This window comes from Phacochoerus africanus, chromosome 8 (genome assembly GCF_016906955.1).
Source record: "Phacochoerus africanus isolate WHEZ1 chromosome 8, ROS_Pafr_v1, whole genome shotgun sequence".
Taxonomy (NCBI): Eukaryota; Metazoa; Chordata; class Mammalia; order Artiodactyla; family Suidae; genus Phacochoerus; species Phacochoerus africanus.
In genome coordinates this window covers 27,016,108-27,040,858 of record NC_062551.1, presented here as the reverse complement: position 1 = coordinate 27,040,858, position 24,751 = coordinate 27,016,108, and the positions used below count along the sequence as shown (strand labels likewise).

General features: G+C 53.0%; 1 protein-coding gene across 1 annotated transcript in view; it reads right to left on the bottom strand.

Moving 5' to 3' along the window:
* Window positions 1-2,025: 2,025 nt before the first annotated feature.
* BEAN1 (brain expressed associated with NEDD4 1) overlaps window positions 2,026-24,751 on the bottom strand; it is a 37,229-nt gene continuing 14,503 nt past the window's right edge. The window contains exons 3-5 of the mRNA XM_047792152.1: window positions 9,229-9,492; window positions 3,333-3,483; window positions 2,026-2,462 (exon numbers count right to left, since the gene is read on the bottom strand). Of these exons, the coding sequence (XP_047648108.1) occupies window positions 2,129-2,462; window positions 3,333-3,483; window positions 9,229-9,492 (749 nt within the window). The 3' untranslated portion in view covers window positions 2,026-2,128. The remainder of the gene's footprint in view (window positions 2,463-3,332; window positions 3,484-9,228; window positions 9,493-24,751) is intronic.

Here is a 24,751-nt window from a genome sequence, read left to right as displayed (position 1 = left end):
CCAACTGCTGTCCAAGTGAGATGTGCAATCCTTGGTGTTGCTGGAGTCGAGTCCGGAGGTTTAGGGCCAAATCTGGGAGAAAAGATGCTGAGTTTCAGAGAGGTTAAAAGATTAACTCGGGTGAGTCAGGGACAACCCCAATAGCCTCTTCAATAGGAAGATGACAAGGCCTCAATGGCTGTGCTAATTTGGGGAGAAGGAACATATTTTCAGCTTGCTGCTGTTTACTGTTTCAAGTTTCAGATGGTGCCAGCCTCTCCCTGCCATCCTTGATCCATACCTCTTGCAACATTTTTTATTGATATTTTTATTTTGAACACAGAAAAGATACACTGTTGCTTATTTAGCGCTTAATCCAGGAACAAGAAAAGCTGTTCAGCTCTATCCCTCAAACACTGATGAGCATGTGGGGATTTTTATCTTTTTCCCCTGGGGCAGTCTCTAGGGTTGCAGAAGCAGGAGGCGTTTCTGAAAAGACCCTCATCCCTGGAGTGCGTTGTAAAGGCTATACAGTACAACAGACAGATATTTTTTGCCTAGAAAACAGTACACCACAAAGGTGGACAGAACTGCTTGTAAACAAGGTGCCTCCCCCGGGGTGGACTCAGGGGCTCCAGATGCTACAGAACCTCTGGATGGATTCCTTTCAGTTCTGCACCAGAAGAAATTCTATTTCTACAGAAAATAAAATTCACGATTGCCTTCCTTGCCACCCTTCTTCTTAAGAAAGGATTACTAAATTGTCTTAGCCCTTTGTTGGAGGAATTGGAATGTGGGGGAGGGGATGGCTGGGGTGCTGTTGCAGGGCGACGGGTGGGGAGGGAGGCGGGGTGGGTTTGAGGACTCTGCCGCTGGTGATGCTGGCGGGGATGCTTGCCACAGATGCTCGGCTGCCAACCTCTGGCAGGCTAGGTGTTTAGGAGTTGGCTCTGCTACCTGCGTGGTCTCTGATGGAAATTGCTGGGATTCAGGGCCTGAGATCTGAGCCTTTCTAAAAACCCAGCCCTCGTATTCCCTTCTGTGGTACCCCAGCAGCAAGGCCGAGGTGCAGCCACTGGTCCTCTCGCAGTGGCACGCTGGGGCCCACGTCCCCTATATCTTGTCTCCACAAACACCACGGACGGCAGGGCCAGAGCATGTTGGCTCACCATTCCCAACTATGAGCCACTCCCCAGGAGGACAGCACTGGCTTCAGGGGTAGGGCTTCAGCCCCCTCAAGCTTAGGCCATAATGGTTAGCTGAGCATGTACTTAGCAAGGGGCCACTGCTCTGCCTTGGAGCCAGACCCAGGCAGCCCCCTCCCTCTTCTTTGAAAACCCTTGGTCCTGGGCAGCGGCTAGACGGACTCGGGCACAGCTATAACCCACCACCACCGCTGCATGCCCGCCAAGGGCCCTGTCCATCACCTGTGGCTGGGGTGAGGGCTTCTAAGTTAACTCCGCTAGCACCACCAGACTGAGGGCATGGGGCTAGGGGTGGGCAGGGAGGGCTGCAAGGATCTCCAGGTTGTGCCTGAGCCCACAGACCCCTGTCCCTCACCCTGTAAGTGGCAGGGTGGTGATGTTGTAGCTCTTCTGCCCGGGAATTGAGAGGGAGGGACAGCGCATTGCTGAACCTCACTGAGACCTGTCCCGCCAACCAGGAGGTCCAGCTGCCCTGGGCTGGGGTCGAGCCAGGCAGCTGACCTGGATGGTCGAGCAGTCACTGGAGGCAGAATCCGAGTTTGGGCACAGCCTGCCAGGTGGGGGCAGGGCAGACAGGTGTGTGTGTGGGGGGGAGGCGGCGCGGAGCGAGCCCTGGTCCCTTCTCTGCCTTTCTGCTCCCAGCTTCGTCTGCGGGCTGGGGAGGAGGCTGGAGGAGGGAGAGCATCATCGGTAATGAAACCTTCGCCGATGGGATCGTGTAGGTGAGGGGGGCCGTGTGTGCGCACGTGTCTGCACATGTGTGGGGCACGTCTGGATGTGTGTGTGCCCACAGTGTGTCAGTGTGTGTGTCCAAGTTGTGTATATATGGGTGTGTGGGGGGGTGCCGTGTGTGTGTCTGTGTGTGCGTGCATGTGTGCGCCCCTGTGTGCCTGAAAGATGTGGCTCAGCCCCAAGGGGCCAGCAGGACCTGACCACTGGGTCCCTCACAGGATCCTCTCTGGGCCCGAGGCCGGGGCCCGGGTTGGCGCAGGGGAGCCATGGGAGCCTCTTGGGCCGGGTTCTGGCCCCGGCAGCGGCAGCAGGCCCGATGGGGGGCTGGGTCCACACACGGCCTCGTAAGGGGGCAGGGTGTCCATGGAGACGGTGCGGAGGCCGCTCGGGCCCTGCGGCCTCTGCTGGTGTCGGCCGGGGCTGCGGCCACTGCCTGCGTCCAGGGCGCCGTCCAGCGCGGGGCAGGAGTCGGTCAGCGAGTAGGGGGGCGGGGCGTCCGTGGGGACGTACAGCTGCGTGGCCCCCGGCCCCACACACTCCTCGTAACTGCAAGAGAAGAGGCTCTCTCAGGGCTCTGTGCTGGGGCCTGAGCAGTGGGTGTGGGGTCTCCCCTGGGCTGGGGGCCTAGCTGCAGTGACAGGTTGCTCTGGAGCCGTCCAGGCTAGGTCTTTGTCACATTGATGAAACCCCTCTGCTCCCTGGAGGGGGAGACCCCAGAACCACAAGACCCAGGTTCCAGCCCAGTGTTCCACGTGAGCCTGAGTGGGCGACTCACTGACCTCTGGGTCTCAGGTGGCTCAGAACAACAGTAGCCGCTGTTGGAGCGTCCCCGGCCTGGGCACTCAGGGTGGGCGGTGCCGGTGGGCACAGCCTCTGGCTTCTAGACACTCCTCTGCCTCAAGCCACCCCCAAGAGGTCCTTCCAGGGTTAGGAAGGAGTCCCAGGGGCCTTCTGAACCCGTAGCTGGAGGGCAAAAAAGCACCCACCCGCCGGCAAGTTTACCCCTCCCCCAGCCCTTGGGGACAGAGGGGTAAAGGGTGAAGAGTGATGGGGAGGACGGGGCCGTTTGCAGGGCCTGAGGGTCCCCTGGGCCTGACTGGTGGTGGTGATGATGTGCCTGAGTGTGGCTTGCAGGATGCGACTCAGAGGCTCCCCAGGCAAGAATCCCCCAATGGGACAGGGCCACCTGATGGGCACAGTGCGATTTGGACACAAAGATGCCTGTTCCAGTGGATGTGACTGGGGTTTTGGAGGCACATACTGAGGGGCTGCTTGGTCGGGAGGGTGAGCCACGCCCACTGAGCAGAGGCTTATCCATATTCTCCCATCTGGGGTGTAGGGGCTTCCCAGGGGGTCTGGGGAGCCCCGCCCAGAGCCCCGCCCTCTCAGGCCCCCTCCCCCACTCGGCCTCCTTACCCTGGTGGGGAATCTGGGTACAGCTCTCGGAGCACCGTGGCATCCACGTCCCCATCAGAGCTGAGGTCCAAGGGTGGAGGCCAGTCCTCGGCAGGGCTGCAGGCGTAGCGCAGTCTGTGGCTTGAGCGGCTGTACACGTGTCCGTCAGACACTGCAGGGAACAGACATTCAGCCTGGGCCTCGGCCTGGCGCCAGGGAGGGACCTCACGGGTCTACCTGAGGCCCCTGAGAGTATCTTCTCTCCAGCTCGCTGTCCCGCCCCTCCCCAAGCCCAGCTGCCTTTGCTCCTTCAGGGACAGCCCCAGACATGGGCAAGGCTGGGCCAGGCATGGGGTCGTGGAGAAGCCGCAGAGCTGGCCCCGCGCAGGGCAGTGAGCAGCCTGTCCTGGGAACAGCCTGCGCGCGGGCAGTGGCTCAGGAACTTTGACAGAGGTAGTGCTGGGGCTGTGGGAGTTGAGACAGGCCTGACCCAGCCGGGAGTTCAGGGAGGGCCTCCTGGAAGAAGGGCTCCCAGAGCTGAGTCTAGTCTAGGAATTCACCAGGCGGAGAGGGGCAGGCCTGGCGGAAGGAAGAGAACAGCTCGGGCCACGGGATGAGTTGAGAAGACGGTGGAGAAGGGCTGGGGCCTAGAAAGTGGGGAGGGGGGGTCAGAGGTCTCTGGGGTCAGGCTCACAGGTCCCTGCCCCCAGCCGCACACTCTTCCCTTTAGGTACCCAGGGCTTCTCTGGGGAATCCTGGTAACTTCATATATCACACTCCCTTCTGTTTGTTTTGTTGTTTTTACTGCGTAGTACATCAAGGCTCTGAAACGTCCCGCAGCTGAGAAACACATTTAACTGTGCTTGTGCAGCATCTGGCCACAGAATCTTGTTTTCTTAGACCTGGTAACACTGCTTAGGAGATGCTGCTGGAGTACAATCTTCTCACTCTACAGCTGGGGCTCAGAGAGGCTCAGTGACTGGCCAGAGGTCACACAGCAAATTATTGGTGGGGCCAGAGGGCGGCTGGATGCCCTGGCTCCTCCCCCTGGGAGCTCTCCACATCCCAGTTCCTGACAGGTCTAGTGAGGCTGGGGGCAGCGGGAGCTGCAAAGATGGTTGAGACCTGAGGTCTCCCGGGTGCAGGCCTGAGAGCCCCCCACACTGAACCACACTGCGGTTCCCCCCTCTTCCCAAGGTGGCTTTTCTTGGGCCGCAGGGGCTGAGCATCTGGGGAAATTGAGGCTGCCCTGAGGCACTCACCCAGACCCCAATCCTGAGACATCGAGCTGGGCAGAGCTCCCGAGGAACTGCTGGAGAGAAGCCCCCCCCCCTTTACCCCCTATTCGAACTCCGCCAATTCTTATCTCCTCTCCTTTCCTCTTCCACGGAGACCCGAATCTCCCTCTCCCTTTCTTTACTCAAATTAAGAAGACCTTGGTTCATGATTGAGCACAAATCCAAGGTAAACATCCCTTTGCAGGCTTGGGAGCTGGGGAGGAAGAATTTGTGTCCATGAGCATGCGCTCCAGCCTCATGGACTCCTTCACCTCCCCAGCAGTGTGCGAGAGGCCCAGGGTGGCTGTCCTCCTCCCTCAGAGGAACAGAGAGGTGCGGTCACCTGCACTGAACCGCCAGCAAGTGAGAAATGAGAGTGGACCAGAACTGACTCCCAAAGCTCACATTCAGGCCGTCCATCTGGTGGAAAGACAGTGTCCCTCCCGCTCCTCCCACCCCCCCCTTCCTCTTTCAGTCTCCCTCATTCCTTCCTTCCTTCACTCACTCACTCCTTCATTCATTCTCAGACACGTACTGAGCCCCCTCTGTGTCCCCCTCTGTGCCAGCCTACAGAAGGGCCCCGTGGTGGACAGAGGGGGACCAGCTTTGTCCTGAGGGCAGTGGGGAGCTACTGAGTGGTTCTGGAGCAGAGGCCCCACCTCCGTCGTGTGGGTTGTCTTGTACAGAAGACCTTGGAGGTGCCGGGCCGGGGCTGGCAGGGGTGGGGGATGTGGCGTCAGTGAAGTGGCCCTGGAGCAGGTTTTGTTGGGGGCAGAGAGAATGAAAATGGTTAACCTTACTGAGCACTTACTCAGAAGCCAGGAACGGGGCTGATTTAGTCCTAGCAGTGACCTCTTGGGTGGGTCCCTGGGTACCCACTGTACAGGTGACTCTCAGAGGCTAAGCCACGTTCCTGAGGTCCCCCAGTGAGAAGCGGAAGGTGAAGGCTGTTGGGACGCCCGGGGTCTGAGGTGTGAGGCTTCAGGGGGTGGTGTTTGGGGGTGTCTGGGTGAGCATGGCGGGTGGATGAGCTGGAGCAGCAGAGAGAGGGCCCGGGGCCCGGGGCTGGGCTGCGAGGGACCTTGGTGATCCTCTCCTCAGAGAAGAGGGGTCCACAGACAAGTCTGACAAGGAGCGGCTGGCGCGGCAGGAGAGAGACTGGGAGCGTGGTCACCAGAGCCAGGGGACGGCATGTCTCAGGGACAGAGGGTCCCCGGGGCCACTGGGTGGGCGCTTGTGGGTGCTCTGCCGCTTTTGTGTTCTCCCCACAGCTGCACATGCTGCGGCTCCGTCTTCCCTGGCATCTTGCCAAGGCTCCTGGGGCCCCTGGGCCCCCTGCCAAAGGCTGGCGGCAGGTGTGGGGCCATCAGCACTCCCACCGCAGGCCGAGGCCCCCAGGAGACGCCAGATCCAGAGCTGAGGATAGAAATGGACATGGAGGTGGCGGCCCCCTGGAGGGGTCTCCCGGCCACAGGGCCGCAGGGCTGCTGTGGGTCAGACTTGGCCTGGCTGTCACCCCACCTGCTCCGAGGTCAGGGCCAGCGTCTTGCTCATGTGGCACAGGCCCCGGGGCCCCACCGCCGTCTCAGCAGGGACTAGCCTGCTCCAGGCCCATCTCTGGCTTCAAGGTCAAGGCTGACCTATCAGATTGCAGCTTGGGAACCCCCCCAGGGCCTTCTCCCAGGCTCAGAGTACCAGGCTCGGGCTCGGGGACTTTCAGACCATTCAACAAGTCCCTTCGCTTCCCAGACTTTAAAGTGGGCTGCCAGGGCTCTTGCTCAGAGGATGAAATGAGGTCGTTCCTTCCCCTGCATTGCCTCTGGGTCAGATCCCACGGCAGGCTCAGAGCTCGGCTCCTGGAGCGCTATGTGCAAGCCCTGTTTTCCCTGATGCGACACAGCCATCCTGTTTGGGGGGCACTGCTGGAGGGGTGGGCGCGATGCTAAGGAAGTGCAGGGAGAGGGATCCCCCCACCTGGGGGGGGGCGGGGTAAGGAGGAGCCGGAGAAGCTCCCTGAAGGAGGTGGCATTTGAGCCAGAGCTGGAAGAACAAGTAGGCTTCTGTTAGTTGGGAAGTATGGGGAATGGCATTCTGGGCATAGGGAAGAGCATAGGCAAACGTGCAGAGGCAGGAGATGAAACCACGTGCAAGCCCCTGAGTCCTTGTGTTTTGAAGCAAAAGCCTTTTCCTTTAGCCTCCAGGCCTCCCCTTAGACTCAAAAGGCTGACTCAAAAGTTAGTAATTAGAAGATATTGTTACAGCTAAAAACTAGTTAAAACAGTCTCCTCTGTGTTATGTTCTGCTTTGGCGCACTTACTGTTCCTAGCGGTTACTTTCTAGTTAGAGTTATATGGCACCTGGTGTTTTGTTTTCCTTTGAAACACCCCTAATACCCCGCTCCTCTTCTGAGCCTTCAAGAGAGCAGGTAAAGGTGCGAGAACCACAAAGACCACCAGACACCGTCACCGGACCACCTGACTCTAACCTGGATGACGTGGGAATGGTCTGTGGAGGGAGAATGGAGGCTCCCTCTTCCTTATCAACAGCCCTGCCTTTTTCAAGCTAAACCTGTCACAGCCCTTGCTGTCCCCTCCCAAGGCAGGACACTGTGCTGAGGGCATTAGCCTGCTGTGGCCTCCTTCACCTGGCAAAGCAGTCAAGCTGTTCTTTCTGTTTCACTAGAACTCTGTCTGGTGTGCAGAGGCCACGTTTCGGCCACGGAGGGGCATGAAGGAGGTGCCCAGGGAGGAGTGGGGGAGTGGAGGACAGGCTGTCTAGGCGGGCCGCCTGGGCCTGGCTGGCACCATCCTGGGTAGGGGAGGTCGAAAGTGGTACCTGGGCTCCTCGGTGGTGGCGGGCACACTCTGGGCAGGAGCCCCGCACTCCCCAAGGGTCGGGCTGGTGACACAAGGGCGGGAAGAGGCAGGCGTGGTCTGGGCAGTGTCCCTGGATTGTTTTCTAGGGGAGTCCTTGGCTTCTGGGCAGACTCAAGGGGACTTGAATGGCTGAGTTTTCAACACCTATTTTTTATTTTTATTTTTTTTGCTTTTTAGGGCCACACCCGCAGCATGTGGAGGTTCCCAGGCTAGGGGACCAATTGGAGTTACAGCTGCCAGCCTATGCCAGAGCCGCAGCCACACCAGATCTGAGCCGCGTCTGCGACCTACACCACAGCTCACGGCAACACAGGATCCTTAACCCACTGAGCGAGGCCAGGGATTGAACCCACAACCTCATGGTTCCTAGTTGGATTCGTTTCCCCTGTGCCACAAAGGGAACTCTACAACACCTGTTGTATTAACGCTGACCTTTCTCTTTAGTCTTCACTGTTGGGCAGTAAAAGCAGACCCCTGACCTGCAGCATCTTTCTTCCACTGTGGCCTCTTGCCCCCCTGGCACGGAGGACAGGCCCCCGTACCTTCAGCCTCCCTCGGGGGCGTGGGTGCCTAGCCCTCTGAGATGGTGCTGTGCAGTGGTTAGACCGTGGGCACCCAGGTCAGACTATCTGGGCTCACATCTGGGATCCAGCTGCCCGGGTGACCCCAGGCAGGTTCCTTAGTCACCCTGCTGTGGTCTGAATGTGTGTGTCCCCCTCAAATTCATATACTGAGCTCTGAGCCCCCCAAGGTTATGGTACTGGGAGGTGGGGGCCTCAGGCCCTCTGCCCTGCAGCGTGAAAGTGCCCGGGCCCCTGCGGCTCCACAGGCCGGCTTCTCTCTCCCCGACTCCAGCAGGGCCCTCTTGAGGCCTCAGTGCAGGCTTTTGCTGTCACTGAAAGCTATCTGAGAGTGGAATGCAAGTGAGTTCCTTCCTGCTGCTTTAAGATAACTGGCCCCTTCCAAGAATAAGCTTGAGTCAGGCGACTGCATTCTGTAAAAAGCTTGGGCCAGATAGATACTTCTCAGACGGGTCAGCCCAAGAACTAGCCAGCCCCTCTGTGGAAGGCTCATTCCTTAATTGGGGGAGTCTCAAATCAGTTCTGTTCGCATTTTGGAGGCTCTCTGAGGATAGATTAATTCACCTATCATTCATGCCATCCAGTCACTTATTCATATAACCCCCTGCCCGGGTCCCATCCAACCCTTCCACCTCTCCCCCCCCTTCCCCATCCATGTCTCCATCCATCTCTCCATCCACTCGTACATCCTGCCCAACGCACACATCTGTCCAGCTTCGCCCATCCAGCTTTCCATTCATCCATCCTTCCATCCACCCACTCAGCCATCTCTCCATCCATCCATGGATCCATTCACTCACTCATCCACTCAGTCCCCGCCCCTTTGCCCACCTGTCCATCTCCTCATCCCCCCCCCCACTCCATCCTCCCATCCCACTCATCCATCCCTCTCCCTATCCATCCCTCCATCCAGGCACCACCTGGACCAGCCATCAGTACGGCCTGGACCAACACTAGCCGGTGCTGCTCCCTCTGACTCTTGGCGGACAACTGGGCAACTGTCGCCACTGAGAACATTATGTCCGGTAAGCGCCTCTGAGCTCCTCCTGATCGCTCGAGGCCTCTGGGATGCCTCTCCCGCCCCCCCCCTCCCATGGCAGAGCCACCACCACCTCCCTGGTGCCTCCTGGGCTGCAGTCAAGATGGGACTGGAGGCCGGGGCCTGGGGTGGGCAGCAGCTCACCGTAGCCGTGCTCGGACTCTCGATGGCGGCGGCGGCGACGGCGACGGTGGTGGTGGTGGTGGCGGCGGCGAGGGCGGTGGCGGTGCCGCTGGAGCCGGGCTTGCCTGTCCCTGCGGATGCTGCCCACGATGATGGTGATGCAGGAGAGGATGATGACCACACCTATGACGGCACTCGCCACCAGCACAGGAGACACCAGCAGATGGCTGTGCTCTGAGCTCTCTGAGAACGTGGGGTAGAAGTAGCTGGTGCGGTTGTATCGAGCTACGGTGGACAGAGCGAGAGGACACTGAGCTGGGCCACAGGCCCCGCCGCATGCCTTTCCCCGCCACCCCAGCTGCCCTGTGAGTTAGTTGTCTCTCATATTCTGGCCCATGGACTCTATTCTGAGCGCTCCTGCCAGGAGGAGGGGAGCAGCCTGCAGGAGCCTCTGCTAGTGAGGGCGGGCCTCCTCTCCTCTCCTCTGAAGCCTCTGGCCTGGGGGCTCACCCAGCTCAGAGACAGGAAAAAAGGCAGGCGGTGGACTTGCTCAAGGTCACAGAGCAAAGTAGTGGTAGAGCTGCGGTGTGAACCCAAGACTCTGAGCGCTCAAAAAGGACCCTGCTCCACTAGGACATGAGGCAGGAAGGCCGGCAGGACTTGAGCTGGAAGGCATGGAGGATACACAGAGGTTGGAACATGAGGCCTACACTGGCCTCCTGCCTCAAGGGCGAAACCTCCCGAGGGGAGCTCAGGCAGGCCTGGGGCTGTGGGCAGTAACGGATGCAGACACTTCAGGGGCTTGGATCAGATCAGGAAAGGCCTCTCAAAAGAGGTGAACCTAGGAGGTCTTCCAGGCAGGTTATGGGCCAGGGCAAAGGTGCAGAGGGGTGGGAAGGGGCTTCCAGGAAGGGATGTGGCACTGAGGGGGGATGTGGAGATGCAAGAACCCTCTCTGGGACCAATAGCTAGCTCCCTGAGAGCCTGGGAAAGAAAGCTCCTGGGAACCATGGTGGCTTTGTCCTCTCATAGGATATGAGGATGGGGTCCTGGGGGCTGGGGTCCCAGGGAGGGATTCGAATCAGCCAGGAACACCCATGGGCACTGGCTGCCTCACTCAGGTGGAGGCAGCGTGGCACTAGTGAGCAACTGTGACTGCCACTTCAGCTCCTCCACTTGAGCTGGGCAAGGGTGTGGTTTTCCGCTTTTACAGATGCATGGACCAAGGCTTGGCACCTAGTCCGTCATCAAGTGACCAGCCATCGTCACTCAGTCACTCTGTGGCTGAGCCAAGTGAGAACTCAGGCCAAAGCTTCAAAGTCCAGTGCTCACTCTCCAGTGTCCTTTGCCCCAGGCCTGAACTTTTCGTGAGGGTGCATTTCTGCCAGCCATATGGGTCAGGTGCAAGCATTTCTGAGCCCTGTTCTGAGAGGGGTCCGTCCCCCTGTCTGTCCTCCTAGAACCCATGTCCCAGTCCCTGCCTGCCGCTATTTCCTAACTCTGTGCCAGTGGCAGACATTACTAATTATCAGGCATTCTCTTCCTGTTTGGCCCAGAGGCAGCCGCAGCATCCTTTTCAACATAGCACTTCACACAATGAGCACATCAGCCATGAAATGCAGCTTTTGGCCGCCACTCATCTAGGCTACCGTGCCGCCAGCCCTGGGCCAGTGGCCAGGCTTTGGCTTGGGCTGGAGCTGAGCCAGTGGTCACTCTACTCCCAAATTCTCTCTAATGAAGTACCGGTCAGCTGGCCATCCAACCAATGTTACTCTCTTCCTCTCTACCATGGCCTTTCACCTTTGAAGCCCATGGCAGGACTTGGCAAGTTCAGGGACATCAGCACTCCTTGGGGAGGGTGGGCTCTCCACTGTTCTGCACTGTTCCAGCTGCTGCAGCGGCTTGGAATGCACCAATCACCTCATGATCCAAGGCAGATGTGCTACTGGAAAGCTGGCCATGGCCAGGCTGCAGGTGCCCAGAATGAGAACCTAGGGTTGGATGTGCTTGTGTGTGCGCCTGCCCTGATCAGCATGCAGAACCTGCCCCAGAGTTGCCAGTCTGGTGGGGTCACCTTGAAGATGCCCTTCCCTCCACCTGCTGCAGCGCTAGAGCCTCACCTTCTTGGCAGTGCCAGGCTCATTACCAGCCAGGTGTGGAGATGGCAACACCCGTGCCTGCAGATGGAGCCAGTTGGCACAGGCATCTGCCTGCCTGGCCGGTTGGGAAATTATCTTCCAGTCACCATGATCAGCAGAGGTAGGTGCTGCTTTAAATCATGAGGGAAACTATTCCAATTTACAGGCATAGCGCCCATGTCATCAACAAGATACACATGACTGCAGGGAAATAACATGACGCTAGATCCCTTCCCACCTCTCGGCCTCCCTGTCCCCCTGCACCAGCTGCGGCAAGGACAGAGGAGAAGGTGAGCTTTGCCTCTATCCTAGACTTTCTTTCTAAGCAGCTTCTACAAAGGTGCTCATGATCAAGAGAAAATTGTACCACAAAAATAGCAACTCTTCCCTGAGAAGCAGCCTTCCCACCACACACCAGCATGAGTTGCTAACATCTCCTGAACACCTACTGTGTGTCCTGCACCATGCTTCATAGTTTTCATGCATTATATTATTTCATTTAATTCTTATGATGGTCCATGAGGGGATCCACAATCAACGGGTGGAGAAAATGGGCCTCAGAGAGGATAAGTCATCTGCACAATGTCACACAGCCCACAAAGGACCCAGGTGAGTGGGCAGCCAAAGCCCCATGCTCTTAGCCAAGATGCTTTTCTGTGACTACCAGGCACTGTGCACTAGAGCTCGTGTTTTGAGGACTTGGCTAAAATAAAATTTTTCTCTAAAACCATGGTTTGCTTCTTTTGGGCCACTTTTTATGTAGTCAAAGTAGACCATGACCAATGAATGGTCTTATTCAGGTTGATGGTGTATCAGCAGCTGAACAATGCTGGGTTTGGAGGGGCTGACAGGAGCCAGACCGTGAGAGTCCAAAAGGTCAAATCAAGAGGTTCTATCTCAAGGGCAAGAAGACGGAGCGAAGGGGGCTGGTCAGCGTGTTTTAGGAGCGCCCTCTAGCGGCAGCGTGGAACACAGGGTGGGCAGGGACGGGTGAAAAGGCTGCTGGAGGGTCTGCATGAGTGGGCGTGGGGGGCACACAGGGCGCGGCGTGGGGGCACGCAGGGCGTGGGGGCACGCAGGGCGACTCGCTGTTCACTAATTAGGTACAACTGAGCGTGGAACCCGGCTCAGGTGAAGGCACTTGGCAGGTAGGTTTCTGAGCAGAGCGTTCCTCCACCACCAGCCTTCTCCCGAGCAGGCCTCAGATGGGATCCCAAGGCCCTCCGGGGCTAGCATGGCACCTGGGCCCCTGGGTTGCCGCAGTGCCAGGCAGTAGCCAGCTCTGGCTCGTGCAGACTTCTAGGCTGGGACTGGGAGCCCCAGGTGAGTCGGAAGGTGCTACATGAGTGCAGCCTGGGTGTAGGCCTGGGTCTGGGGCTTGCCTCCTCTGTGTGGATGCTACTGTCACCCCCATTTACAGATGGGGACACTAAGTTTTGGTGAGCTGAAGTTTGCGCCTCTGGTCTTGTGGCAGTGCTGGGAACTAAACCCAGGTATGACTGATCATCCACGGACTCGTGGCCTGGAGCAGGGGGAGAGAGCAGGGTGGAGGCAGAAGCAGGAGAGTTGGGTTCTGTTCCTGGTTTTACCACTCACTCGCGGTGCGCTCTTGGGCATGTCCCCTGTGCACACTGGACTTTCTGGGTAGCTGTCCGCGGAGAAGCTTATTCTGGAACCGTTCTCCCCTGCAGGGTGGGTGAAGGGATGTGAAAGGGGTGGGAGGAAGTGAGATCCAGGCCTGGGGTGCGGGATGGGGTCAGGGCTGGCTTGCAGTCTGGGAAGCATGTGGAACATGCAGAGCTTGGAAAGCGGGGAGACCATCACTACACTCAGCTGCCCACACGCTGAGTGTAGCGTGTGGGCAGCTCCGGGGTCGCTCTGCGCAAGGTACAGGGACGAGCTCTTTGCCGCCTGAAGCTACCTGGGAGCACTGACAAAGGAAGGGTGCTGAGCCAACATCTTTAGCCCTCCAGTCCTGCCCACACCCGCAGAGACGCTGGCCAGAGGGAGAAGGGAGGCCAAAGACTGAGGTCTGACTGATGGTTCCTGTCACAAAAGATTCCGAAGACATTTGTCTTGCCAAGTGTGGCCTTAGTAGTGCACTTCTTCCTCCACTGCTGAAACCACCAGGATGAGGCTGCGAAGTCCCTGGGAGGAATCTGGGGAGCAGGATTCAGGTCCCATCTTCCTGCTGGTTCCATCCTCCCAGCAGGGACATGGAGAGAGGCTGGGGCGAGGGGTGTGACAGGGCAGGTGCACTTGCTTGGGCACTTTTGAGTTTCCTCCTATTCTTTTTATGAGCAACCTCTTAACCCACTTGCTGATAGCCATCCTCTGGTCACCAGGAGACCGTGAAGAGCCGTTGGAGTGCTGGGGGCAGGTCGGGGACAGCCACACAGAGGGGCTGGGTCTTGAAGGATGAAGCAGCAGAACAAGATCAGGGAAGGAGGAAGGGACGTGGGCCAGAGCACAGAGGAATGAGGTGCCACCAGAGCTCAGGAAACGAGGAGGTGCTCCTGGGGTGGATGTCGCCTCCACCCTGGGACTGTGGGGGTGAGGGAGAGGCTGCGTGGTGTGCGGGATTCTTCTCACAGTGGGGATGTGTTCCTGTGAGACGTCAGCTAATGTCATGTCAAGGCACGGACACCTTTTCCTTGGCCGTTTGTGGCATTACTAGTGGTCAGATTGTAGTGGAAAGGACTGCAACGTTAAGTAATCCCCCTGTTAGTCAGTCCTCCATAAGGGCGGTCAACCAACCAGCCACCCCCCTCCCATGTATTTATCTTCCTGGGCATCTGCTGAAGATCCACTTGATCATCCATCCATCCATCCCCCCGCCCACCCAGCCATATATTCAGTCATCCGCTCACCAAGACTCACTAAGCGCTTGGTCTACGCCTGGACATATGCTGGGGACTAGGAATGTGCATATGACTCAGAATAGAATGAACCTCTCAAACTGCAGAAAGCAGGAAGGCCCTCACAGGTGCCCCAGCGCCGAGGGAACGTCTCAGTACCCCACGGAGCTCCCTGCTCTTGCTTGATGTGCAGCAGCCCTGCCTCCCTCTGTTTCCATATCAGAGTTAATAGAGCCCTCCGCTGCCAAGTAGACCTTTTCAGCCACTGCATTAAAATATAACTGGAAACATATGTGACCACTCAGAAGTCTTTCACAAGCCTGTGAATATAAGCTGAAAGTGAAGTCACCAAAATTAACTCGCAAGTACCTCTACATATCCAAACTCCACGACGGTGCGGTGGTAAACTTAGGGAGTTTAGATAAGCAGACGACCATGTGAGTTCATTTTTTACTATTGTATCAAAATTCACTGAGGTTTTATCTCTGGTTTGACGAACTGAAAAACCCATTGAAACAGCATCACAAACCACTTTTCCCTGTTTCTGCAGAAGAAGTGGTGAGCTGGCTGACTGCAGAATCAAGCCACAGCCAAGGCAGACTTTCTACATGAACCCACAGAAAACTTGTTTTCTTGCTAAAATCATCATGGCTTCCGAGCTCATTTTCTTTTTTTTTTTTTTTTTGCCTTTTCTTGAGCCGCTCCCGTGGCATATGGAGGTTCCCAGGCTAGGGGTCTAATTGGAGCTGTAGCCACCGGCCTACACCACAGCCATAGCAACATGGGATCCAAGCCGCATCTGCAGCCTACACCACAGCTCACGGTGATGCTGGATCCTTAACCCACTGAGCAAGGCCAGGGATTGAACCCGCAACCTCGTGGTTCCTAGTCAGATTTGTTAATCACTGCGCCATGACGGGAACTCCCCGAGCTTGTTTTCTTACCTCTTCTGTCACCATCTAGAGTTGATTCTTAAGCTATTTTCCACAGAGAACACAGGTTTTTATGACACCAGCAGTCACCGTGTCCGCTTGCTGAGTAGGAAATAGTGGAGTTGTTGAGAAGCAGATGCTGGTGGGAGCGGGGGCTGGCTGGGCTCCCCATCAGCATGGGGATCAGCTCTCCCACCCCAGCTTGCATCATGAGACTCAAAACCATGGCTTCAAAAAATGGCCGTTTACTACAATGTGGGCTTTCCAGGAAGTTCATGAGTAATTGACATATAAAATGTTAAATTCATGAATGTGGCCGATTATCATCAGCTATCCTGCCATAAGCTGGACCAGCCTAGAGATGTGTTCTTGGGCCACAGTGGCTAAGCCCCCTTCCTGAGTACTGTCTTGCTTGAATTTTGCTTTGGCCTTTTGCTTTTGTGGGTTCTGATTCTGGAACATATTAGAAGTCCTGGGATCTTGTCCTTTGCTCCACAGTGATTGCCTCAACTCTTGGAATTTACAAGGGCATGTGGGAAACCAGCACCAGGGCAGCAGTATATTAAAAATAATACATCATGAGTAGAAAAAGTCTTATTCCAGGGATGCAAAACTGGTTTAAGACCAGGAGATTTATTCATGTAACTTGTCACTTTAGTGGGTAGGAAGAGACAAACTAATAACCAGGTCAAGATAGATACTTTTTGGTCATGATAAATCCTGGTGGCCGCATCTGACTGTAGCATCACACTGAACCATGGAGCTTTGGAATAATTTGTCAGTGTGTGGTTTGGGGACAACATTGAGCAGTATTTTGGCACAGGCTCTGGACCCTCTCAGCTCCCCAGATTCTTTTGCAGCCCTGAGATGGGGCAAACCAGCCCTAATCCTAAGGCATTTACTCACCAACATTCAGTATCCTGAGAAGGTGAGTGGCCCTAGTGTCTGCTAGGAGAAGAGTTACTCCTTAGCCATCGTCCTGGGGGCTGGGGGAGCCCAGAGCTCCTCCACCAGAGCTGACCTGCATCTTGTCCTAGGATCTGGCTAAGACAGACAGACAGTCCTGGGTTCAGATCTTGGCCTTGCCTCTTGCAGGTGGTGCCCTCTGGGCAGTTTACCCTTCCGAGCCTCCGTCACTTCATCTGCAAAATGGGAACAGCAACCTCAAGCACACTGCCTAGCAGGATGCTTGGCACAAAGCAGGTGCTCAGTGGATGGCAATTAAGCCTTCAAATCCTAAAAAACATTCCCAAGACACAAGTTTTAAGTGTGAAAGGCCAAAGAGTAAAGCTTCAAGAGGAAAACCCTGTCGAACAGCTCTACGACCTTGCATTTCTGAAACAGGACACAGGGACTAGCTCTGAAAAAACTGGTAAGTTGGACCCTATTAAAATAGAGATCTTTGGTGGGAGTTTGGGCTTCCAGGTGGGCAGGGGGCACAGGGACTGAGATGTGAACAGGGTCAAAGCCATGGCTGAAGCAGGGGGAGGGTTTTGAAAGCCTCTCTAAGTCATTTGCCACCTGCCCCAGGACCCAGACAGGACAGTGTCTGTAGAGGTGCCTGGAATGGGTTAATAGATTCCAAGACACAGAAAGGTCCTCTGACATCTTTATGGGATCCTTCATTTTTGCACAATTAGTGGTGGCCCTACCATCAGTTGTAGCGGTTCAGTGTCAGTTTTAAGCGAGTATGGTGCGACTTGTGGTGATACGGGAAAAGTAATTTGGAAACCTAGGCCTTCAGTTCAGTGAGGGACCTAAAACAGCCTTTCGTCAAATAAGTGCTAAGTAAAAAGCCCTACAGGATTTCTTTTCAGTTCAAAAAATGCAAGTCTTAGCAGCAGCTGACAGGAAGTGTGTGCTCTTTACCCGGGCTGTCTTTTGATGGTGACTCGTTACCAGTGTCTTTGGTGCCTCTGATTACCTATGTCTCAGTATCAGTATCACTTCAGTGCTTCCAGTCCTGGAAAGATTTTTTGGTGGGAGTGTAGTTCTTGCTTGTCCATTAAACTTAGAGACAGGTCCTCATTCAGTGTTTTTTTTTTGTTTTTGTTTTTGTTTTTGTTTTTTTTGCACATGGACTTCCCAGGCCAGGGATTAGATCCAAGCTGTAGTCGTGACTTATGCTGCAGTTATGGCAATGCCAGATCCCTAACCTGCTGTGCTGGGCCAGGGATGGAACCCGCGTCCCAGTGCTTGCAAGATGCCACTAATCCCATTGCGCCACAGTGGGAATTCTCCTCATTGTTTTTTTTGTTGTTGTTGTTGTTTTTTTTAGGGCTGCACTTGCAGCATATGGAAAGTTCCAAGACTAGGGGTCGAATCTGGGCTACAGCTGCTGGCCTACACCACACCCACAGCAACGCAGGATCTGAGCCGTGTCTGCAACCTACACCACAGCTCATAGCAACACCGGATCCCCGGCCCACCGAGTGAGGCCAGGGATCGAACCCGCATCCCCATGGATACTGATCGGATTCGTTTCCCCTGCGCCACAACGGGAACTCCCTCATTCAGCTTTTATTACATTTTTTGCATTCTGCTCTAAAGCAAAGCCAATGTTGAACAAAAGGATGTTGCTGTGTGCTTCCTTCTTCGCCTGTGTGTCTTTCATCAGCTTGCCATCCCCGTGGCTCTTGTAATAAGGCAATGGTGTATAGCTGGGCCTTTGGCCCTTGTGCACTTAAAAATAAATCCCACTGTAGGGGAAAGGCCGGCTATGCTGGGATTGAGCAGAAATTGACTTTGAAATGATAGGGAAGCATTTGTTAAACCAGACACACTGAACTTCAGCCGCGATGGTGGGTATACTACTTTGTTCAGTGTTTTTATTTAATGCTCAATAGAATTCCCATTTTAAAAGAATTTAAAGGAGCACTCCACAAGCTTCTGAATATACATACTCAGTTATAAATTCCACACCGTCTGGGAATTTGATAGTCATGTTGGTTTAGGTAATTGGATTTTATGCTTGGTAGATACACCGGTGCACAGTATCTCTAACGTGTAAATGATCCTCCTGCTCCTCGCAGGGGTAACACGGGAGCCATGCCACAGTGCTCTGATTCGCGTTGCTTCGAGAGCGTTGGGGACATACTGTGCACATATTAATAACCGTGTGTACTGTAACAGTCCTTAAACTATTGGGATCACTGTGGTGGTAGAGGCACTTTTTTATCTTGAAAAAAAATAGGAGGTTTTAAAAAAGTTTAAATTATTTCATGAACAGTCCTTGAAGTTTTGTTTAACTTAAAGCCCGAACTTCCAATGATAGACAAAAACTCTTTACCAGGGCTGCCACCCAGCTTAAAAGGTACCCACCTTGGCTTTCACATTTATAAAAATGTATTCTTTGAAGCGCAGCAGTAGAATCCTCTGTTCCTCAGGAGGACCAGAGGGTATCCCCTAACTGTATGCTCTGTATCATCTTATTTTCTGTAAACTTTGAAGTTCAATATGCATGAAGTAGATAATTATATATGAGTTAATAAATACTTTATATATAAAAGTTAAGAATATCTGTTAATCCAAAGACACCATCGTAAGAATCAAATAGCAATCCACAAAGAGGGAGAAGATTTTTGCAATGATATAGCCAGCACTGGACTCACATTCGGAACATATAAAGAACTAGAAATCACTTATAAATAGACCCAGTGAAAGGGGTGGGCAAAGGCTTGAATAATCACTTCACAAAAGAGGATAGCCAGGGCGCTAAATACACCACACTTAATCATCAGAGAAATTCAGATGAAAACCACAAGGTGACATTTCTGTCATCTACCAGAATGGCTCAAGTGAAAAAAACCCAGCAAAGTGTTAGTGAGGATGTGGGAGAACTAGAATTCTTGTCTACAGATGAGAGGCATGTGGAATGGTACAGCCACTCTAGAAAACTGTTTAACTCCTTCTATTAAACATATGTATATCCTGTAACCCAGAAATCCCACTCCTGAGCAGAATGCATTCTCCAGCAGAAGTGCCTCAGTATCTTCACCAAAAGCGCAGAACTGCACTAGAACAGTGCTGTCCGATGTGGTACCACCAGCCACATGCAGCTACTTAAATTAATTAAAATGAAATTAAAATTCAGTTCCTCAAAATTGAGGATGATTCAAAGAAGTGGAAAGATAGCCCATGCTCCTAGGTTGGAAGGCTTAATATTATTAAAGTGACCATACTGCCCAAGGCAATCTATAGATTTAATGCGATCCCTCTAAAAATATCCCGGACATTTTTCACAGAACTAGAACAAATAATCCTAAAATTTATAGGGAACTACACAGGACTCCAAATTGCCAAAACAATCCTGAAAAAAAAAAAAAAGAGTTGGAGGTATAAACCTCCCAAATTTCAGACTGTACAGCAAAGTTAACAGTAATCAAAATAGCATGGTATTGACACAAAAACAGACACATAGATGGAACAGAATAGAGAGCCCAGAAATAAACTCACCCACCTGTGGTCAATTAGTCTATGACAGAGGAGGCAAGAATATACAACGGAGAAGAGACAGCCTGTTCAATAAGTGGTGCTGGGGAAACTGGACAGCCACATGTAAAACAATGAGATTACAACATTCCCTCACACCATATACACAAATAAACTTTGAAAGTGTTTAAAGACCTAAATATAAGACATAAATCTATAAAACTCCTAAAAGAGAACACAGACAGAACACTCTGACATAAACTGTAGCGATATTTTCTCGGATCAGTCCCTGAAAGCAAAGAAATAAAAGGAAAAATAAACAACCAGGATCTAATTAAATTTAAAAGCTTTTGCACAGCAAAAGAAATGATCAGATGAAAAGGCAACCTACAGAATAGGAGAAAATATTTGCAAATGATCAGACCGACTCGAGGTTAATGTCCAAAATATACAAACAGCCCATACAGCTCAATATAAAGAAAACAAAAACTGAAAACCCAAACAGCCCAATCAATAAAAACAGAAGGTCTGAACAGACATTTTTTCTAAAGAAGACATACAGATGGCTAACAGGCACATGAAAAGACGCTCAACATTGCTAGTTATTAGAGAAATGCGGATCAAAACTGCAATGGGGTATCATTGCACATCTATCAGAATGGCTGTCATCAAGAGGACCACAATAACAAATGTCGGAGAGGATGTGGAGAAAAGGGAGTCCTAATTCACTGTTGGTGGGAGTGTAAATTGGTGCACCCACTACGGAAAACAGTATGGAGGCCCCTTAAAAAACTAAAAATAGAACTACCATATGGTCCAGCAATTCCACTCCTGAGTATATACCTAGAAAAAATGAAAACACTAATTTGAAAAGATTCGGGCACCCCAGTGTTTGTAACAGCACTGTTTACAATTGTGAAGATAATGGAAGCAACCCAGATGCCCACCAGCAGCCAACTGGGTGAAGAAGATGTGGTATATATACCCACTGGAATGTTACTCTGCCGCACACAGAATGAAATACTGCCCTTTGCAGCAATGTCGATAGACCTAGAGAATATTATGCTTCGTGAAGTAAGAAAAAGACAAATACTGTATGACATCACTTAAATGTGGAATCTAAAAAATAATGCAAATGAATGTATATGCAAAAGAGACTCACAGATTTAGGAAACAAACTTGTGGTTACCAAAGGGGAGAGGGACAAATTAGGGATATGGGATTAATAGGTACAAACGACTATATATAAAATAGATAAGCAACCAGGATATACTGTATAACACAGTGCATTATACCCATTATCTTATAATAACATATAATGGGATATAATCTGCAAAAATGCTAAATCACTATGCTCTACACCTAAGCGAATACAATATTATAATGACTACATGTCAGTTAAAAAATTCAGTTCCTCAGTTGCACTAGTTATATTTAAAGGGCTCAGTAGCTACATCTGGCTAGTGGTTATCATAGTGGGCAGTGAAGATATAGAAAATTTTCATTATTGCAGAAAACTCTATTGCACAGCACGTCCCTAGAATGTTCACTCTTCTCTCATAGCCCCAAACTGAAGACTCCTCAAGTGTCCATTAAAGTAGAAAGGATAAGTTATTTGTGGTATATTCACGCGGTGGAGGTCCACATGGTGATGAGAAGAAATGATCTACAATTAAATGCAATACCGTGGTTGAACCTCACAATAGACTGCTGAGCAAAAGAAGGCGGACACCAAAGAGAACTTAGTGTGTGATTCAAAGGTCAAAACCGAGCAAAACTAAGTCATGGTAGCAGACGTCAAGACAGTGGTTGACCTGGGCATAGCACAGTGACCAGAAGAGCATGTGGCAGGAGTTCTAGGGCGACGTGTTTCTGGATCTGAGTGTGCTCCATTTGTGAAGATTCATTGAACTGTACATTGGATCTGTACACCTTCTCTGTATGTGTTATACAGAGGTGCGCTGGTAAACCTGCTTTCCAAGAAAAAGAAAAATCCCTGATGTGTAGTGTTGTTTGCCAGATCCCAGGGTGTCAATATTGCCATCATGGTGGATTTCAGGGTGGCTGCCAACCATTAAGCAACAGGTCATGAATCTCCTGTATTTTTAACTATTCACTCTTGTGAGCTGGTATTTCTACTAAACAAACTAACAAAAAGCCCACCCCAGAGAACCTCAAGAAAGAGAATTTCTCAGTTCCGTTCCCATTCCTCAGAATGTCCCATTCCAGATGTTCAGAGGTCCTCCTGGAGTCTTGGGGCCTAGAGAGGAAGGACAGCAGGCAGGAGGGGAAGGGTTTGCTGTTCTGACTGTCTGCTGTCTCCATGTTAGACTGAGGGGGGACCAGGTTTTAAGAACGTTTGTCCTTTCGAAGACTAGTTCGGCAAGCCAGTCTTTCTCTTCTCATTCCCTTGCAATAATTAGCTTAGGTGTGGACATGTGGCTACATTCTGGCCAATGGCACATGGCAGTGGTGAGCTGGGGCACTTCTGGGGAAAGTTGCATCAGTGTCTGGGTTGATGGTGACCATCTCGTGATGCAGAAAATGTCGGATCAGGAAGATGGAAAGCATCTGGGTCCTCAGTGATGTCCATCCTGGACCAGTGACATTGAGAACCCTAAAGCTGCTCCATCTCAGGACTTCCCTGCCTATGTGGAAATGATAAATGGTTTCACTGTTACCAAAAAAAAAAAAAAAGACGTAACTTTGGTCACAGTTTTACTTTCAGAAGAGGGCTGCTTTTCCTCTGCATCTTCACTGAGAACAGGGCAGCAGGCTCCACGTGGAAAGAATACTTTTTTTTTTTTTTTCTGTGTTCTTGTCTTTTCTAGGGCCACACCCACGGCATATGGAGGTTCCCAGGCTAGGGGTCTAATTGGAGCTCTTGCTGCCGGCCTACGCCACAGCCACAGCAACTCGGGATCCGAGCTGAGTCTGCAACCTATACCACAGCTCATGGCAACACTGGATCCTTAACCCTCTGAGTGAGGCCAGGGATCGAACCCACAACCCCATGGTTCCTAGTCGGATTCGTTAACCACTGCGCCGTGACGGGAACTCTGGAAAGAACACTTTTTATGTGGAGTCAGGCTGGGAGCACCAGAGTTTCAGCCATGACTACACTCGGTGACCTGGTCCAGTTCCCAGTCCGCATCTCAGTTCTGCATCTCTGGTGTGAGGCTGTTGGGGTAGAGCCCTGAGGCAGGTCCCATGGGGTCAGCAGATGACCTCTTACATCCAGTCTACATGGGAGGGAAAACCTGTTTTTCTCCTGTCATCCTGTCCCTGTGCCTTTGTTGGGGCCTGGTGAGAGCCTGTGTGATGTGGGGGGCCAAGTGTGCCATGCTGCATCTCGGCACCACCTGGGACTCGCTGGGAAGAGTGAGAAGGTGTGGTTTTCCCTCAGAACAGTCTTGGGGGGACTCTGAAGGAAGACTGAGTTATGTGGCTGGGGTTCAAGAGCCAGAGGAGAAAGAACAGACCCTTACTGAGCATCTATGTGCTCGCCAAACTCAGCCTGCACGCTGAATCTCATGATCCCATTTCACAGCTGAGTAAATAGAGGCTTGGATGATTTAAATACATTTGCTCCATCTTTCGGCACTTGCTCTTACTACCGCATTAGGCTATATCCCCAGCCTAAGCACCAGTCCTGAGGGAGACAGGTATCCTCCAGTGCCTGAAGGGCCTTGTGGCTGGGCAGAGGAAAGCTCTGGTATGACGCTCTTTTTTTTGTGGTCTTTTGTCCTTTTAGGGTCGCACCTGCGGCACATGGAGGTTCGCAGGCTAGGGGTCTTATTGGAGCTGGAGCCACTGGCCTACGCTGGAGCCACAGCAATGCCCGATCAGAGCCGTGTCTGCGACCTACACCACAGCTCAAGGCAATACTGGATCCTTAACCCATTGAGTGAAGCCAGAGATCAAACTTGCAACCTCATGGTTCCTAGTTGGATTCGTTTCTGCTGCGCCAGGACGGGAACTCCTGGAATGACTCTCTCTTGAACAAGGCCTGGAGGCCACCCATATCCATGGAGTCCAGGCAGGATTAGGTGAGAGCAGGGAGAAGCCCTTAGAAGCTGATGGTCTGGGGACTAATGGAGGACTAATGGAGGTGCTTTAAATGTAGAGAGAAGCAGAGAGAAAGAACTCCGGGAGGTGAAAATGTCTCAAGTTCCCAGAGGGCCTAAGGTGCCCAGTGCCCTGGGCTGCAACCTGGAAACCTGTCTCCTCCTCCAGTGGTCCCTGGGTCCACTGGGCATGTGGCTTCTCTCTTGGGGCCTCTGGGAAGCACACAGGCCTGCACGCTTCTGTGGTGCTGTCGCAGAGGACGAGCAGGCTTTCTCATCACCCTGGGCGTGGTTCCAGGTGCAGGCAGAGGCTGAATTTTGGGGTACTCTCGGGACCCTGGGGCAGAGAAATGGCAATGTCCTTACACAGTCCTATTTGCATATACATCCTCCCCAGTGCATTTGGCTTTGGGGTGCCGTGGGTGACAACTCTGGGGATCACACTTCCTTGTTAAGATTTCTAGGTACAGAAACCACTTGCCTTCCACCAACCCAAGGCTCAGTCTCTGGCAGATTAGGGCAAAGGGGGACAAAAGGGAGGCAAAGAGGCCGGTTAGGAGGCTGGGACAGGAGTCCAGGTGACGACAAGGGTGTCCTTGGTCCTGGGGGTTAGCAATGGAGGTGGCAAGAGGGGGTCAGGTTTGAACGTGAACTTGTTAGGATTTTCAGATTAATCGGTTTCGGGGAAGGAGAGTGGCAAAAACTGACCAAGTTTGGGGCTTGAGCACACTGGAAGGACTGAGCTGCCATCGGCTGAGATGGGGAAGATGGTGGGCAGGATGGATGGCTGGGGGACTAGAAGTCAAGATTTAAGGTTTTGGAGTTCCCGTCATGGCTCAGCGGTAACAAACCTAACTAGTATCCATGAGGCTGCAGGTTCGATGCCTGGCCCTCTCAGTGGGTTAAGGATCCGGCGTTGCCGGGAGCTGTGGTGTAGGTCACAGACACGGCTTGGATCTGGTGTTGTTGTGGATGTGTCCTAGGCCGGCAACTGCAGCTCTAACTCGACCCCTAGCCTGGGAACTTCCACGTGCCACGGGGGTGGCCCTAAAAAGACAAGACAAAAAAAAAAACAAAAACAAAAAAAAGGATTGAAGGTTTTTTTTGGCTTTTTTTTT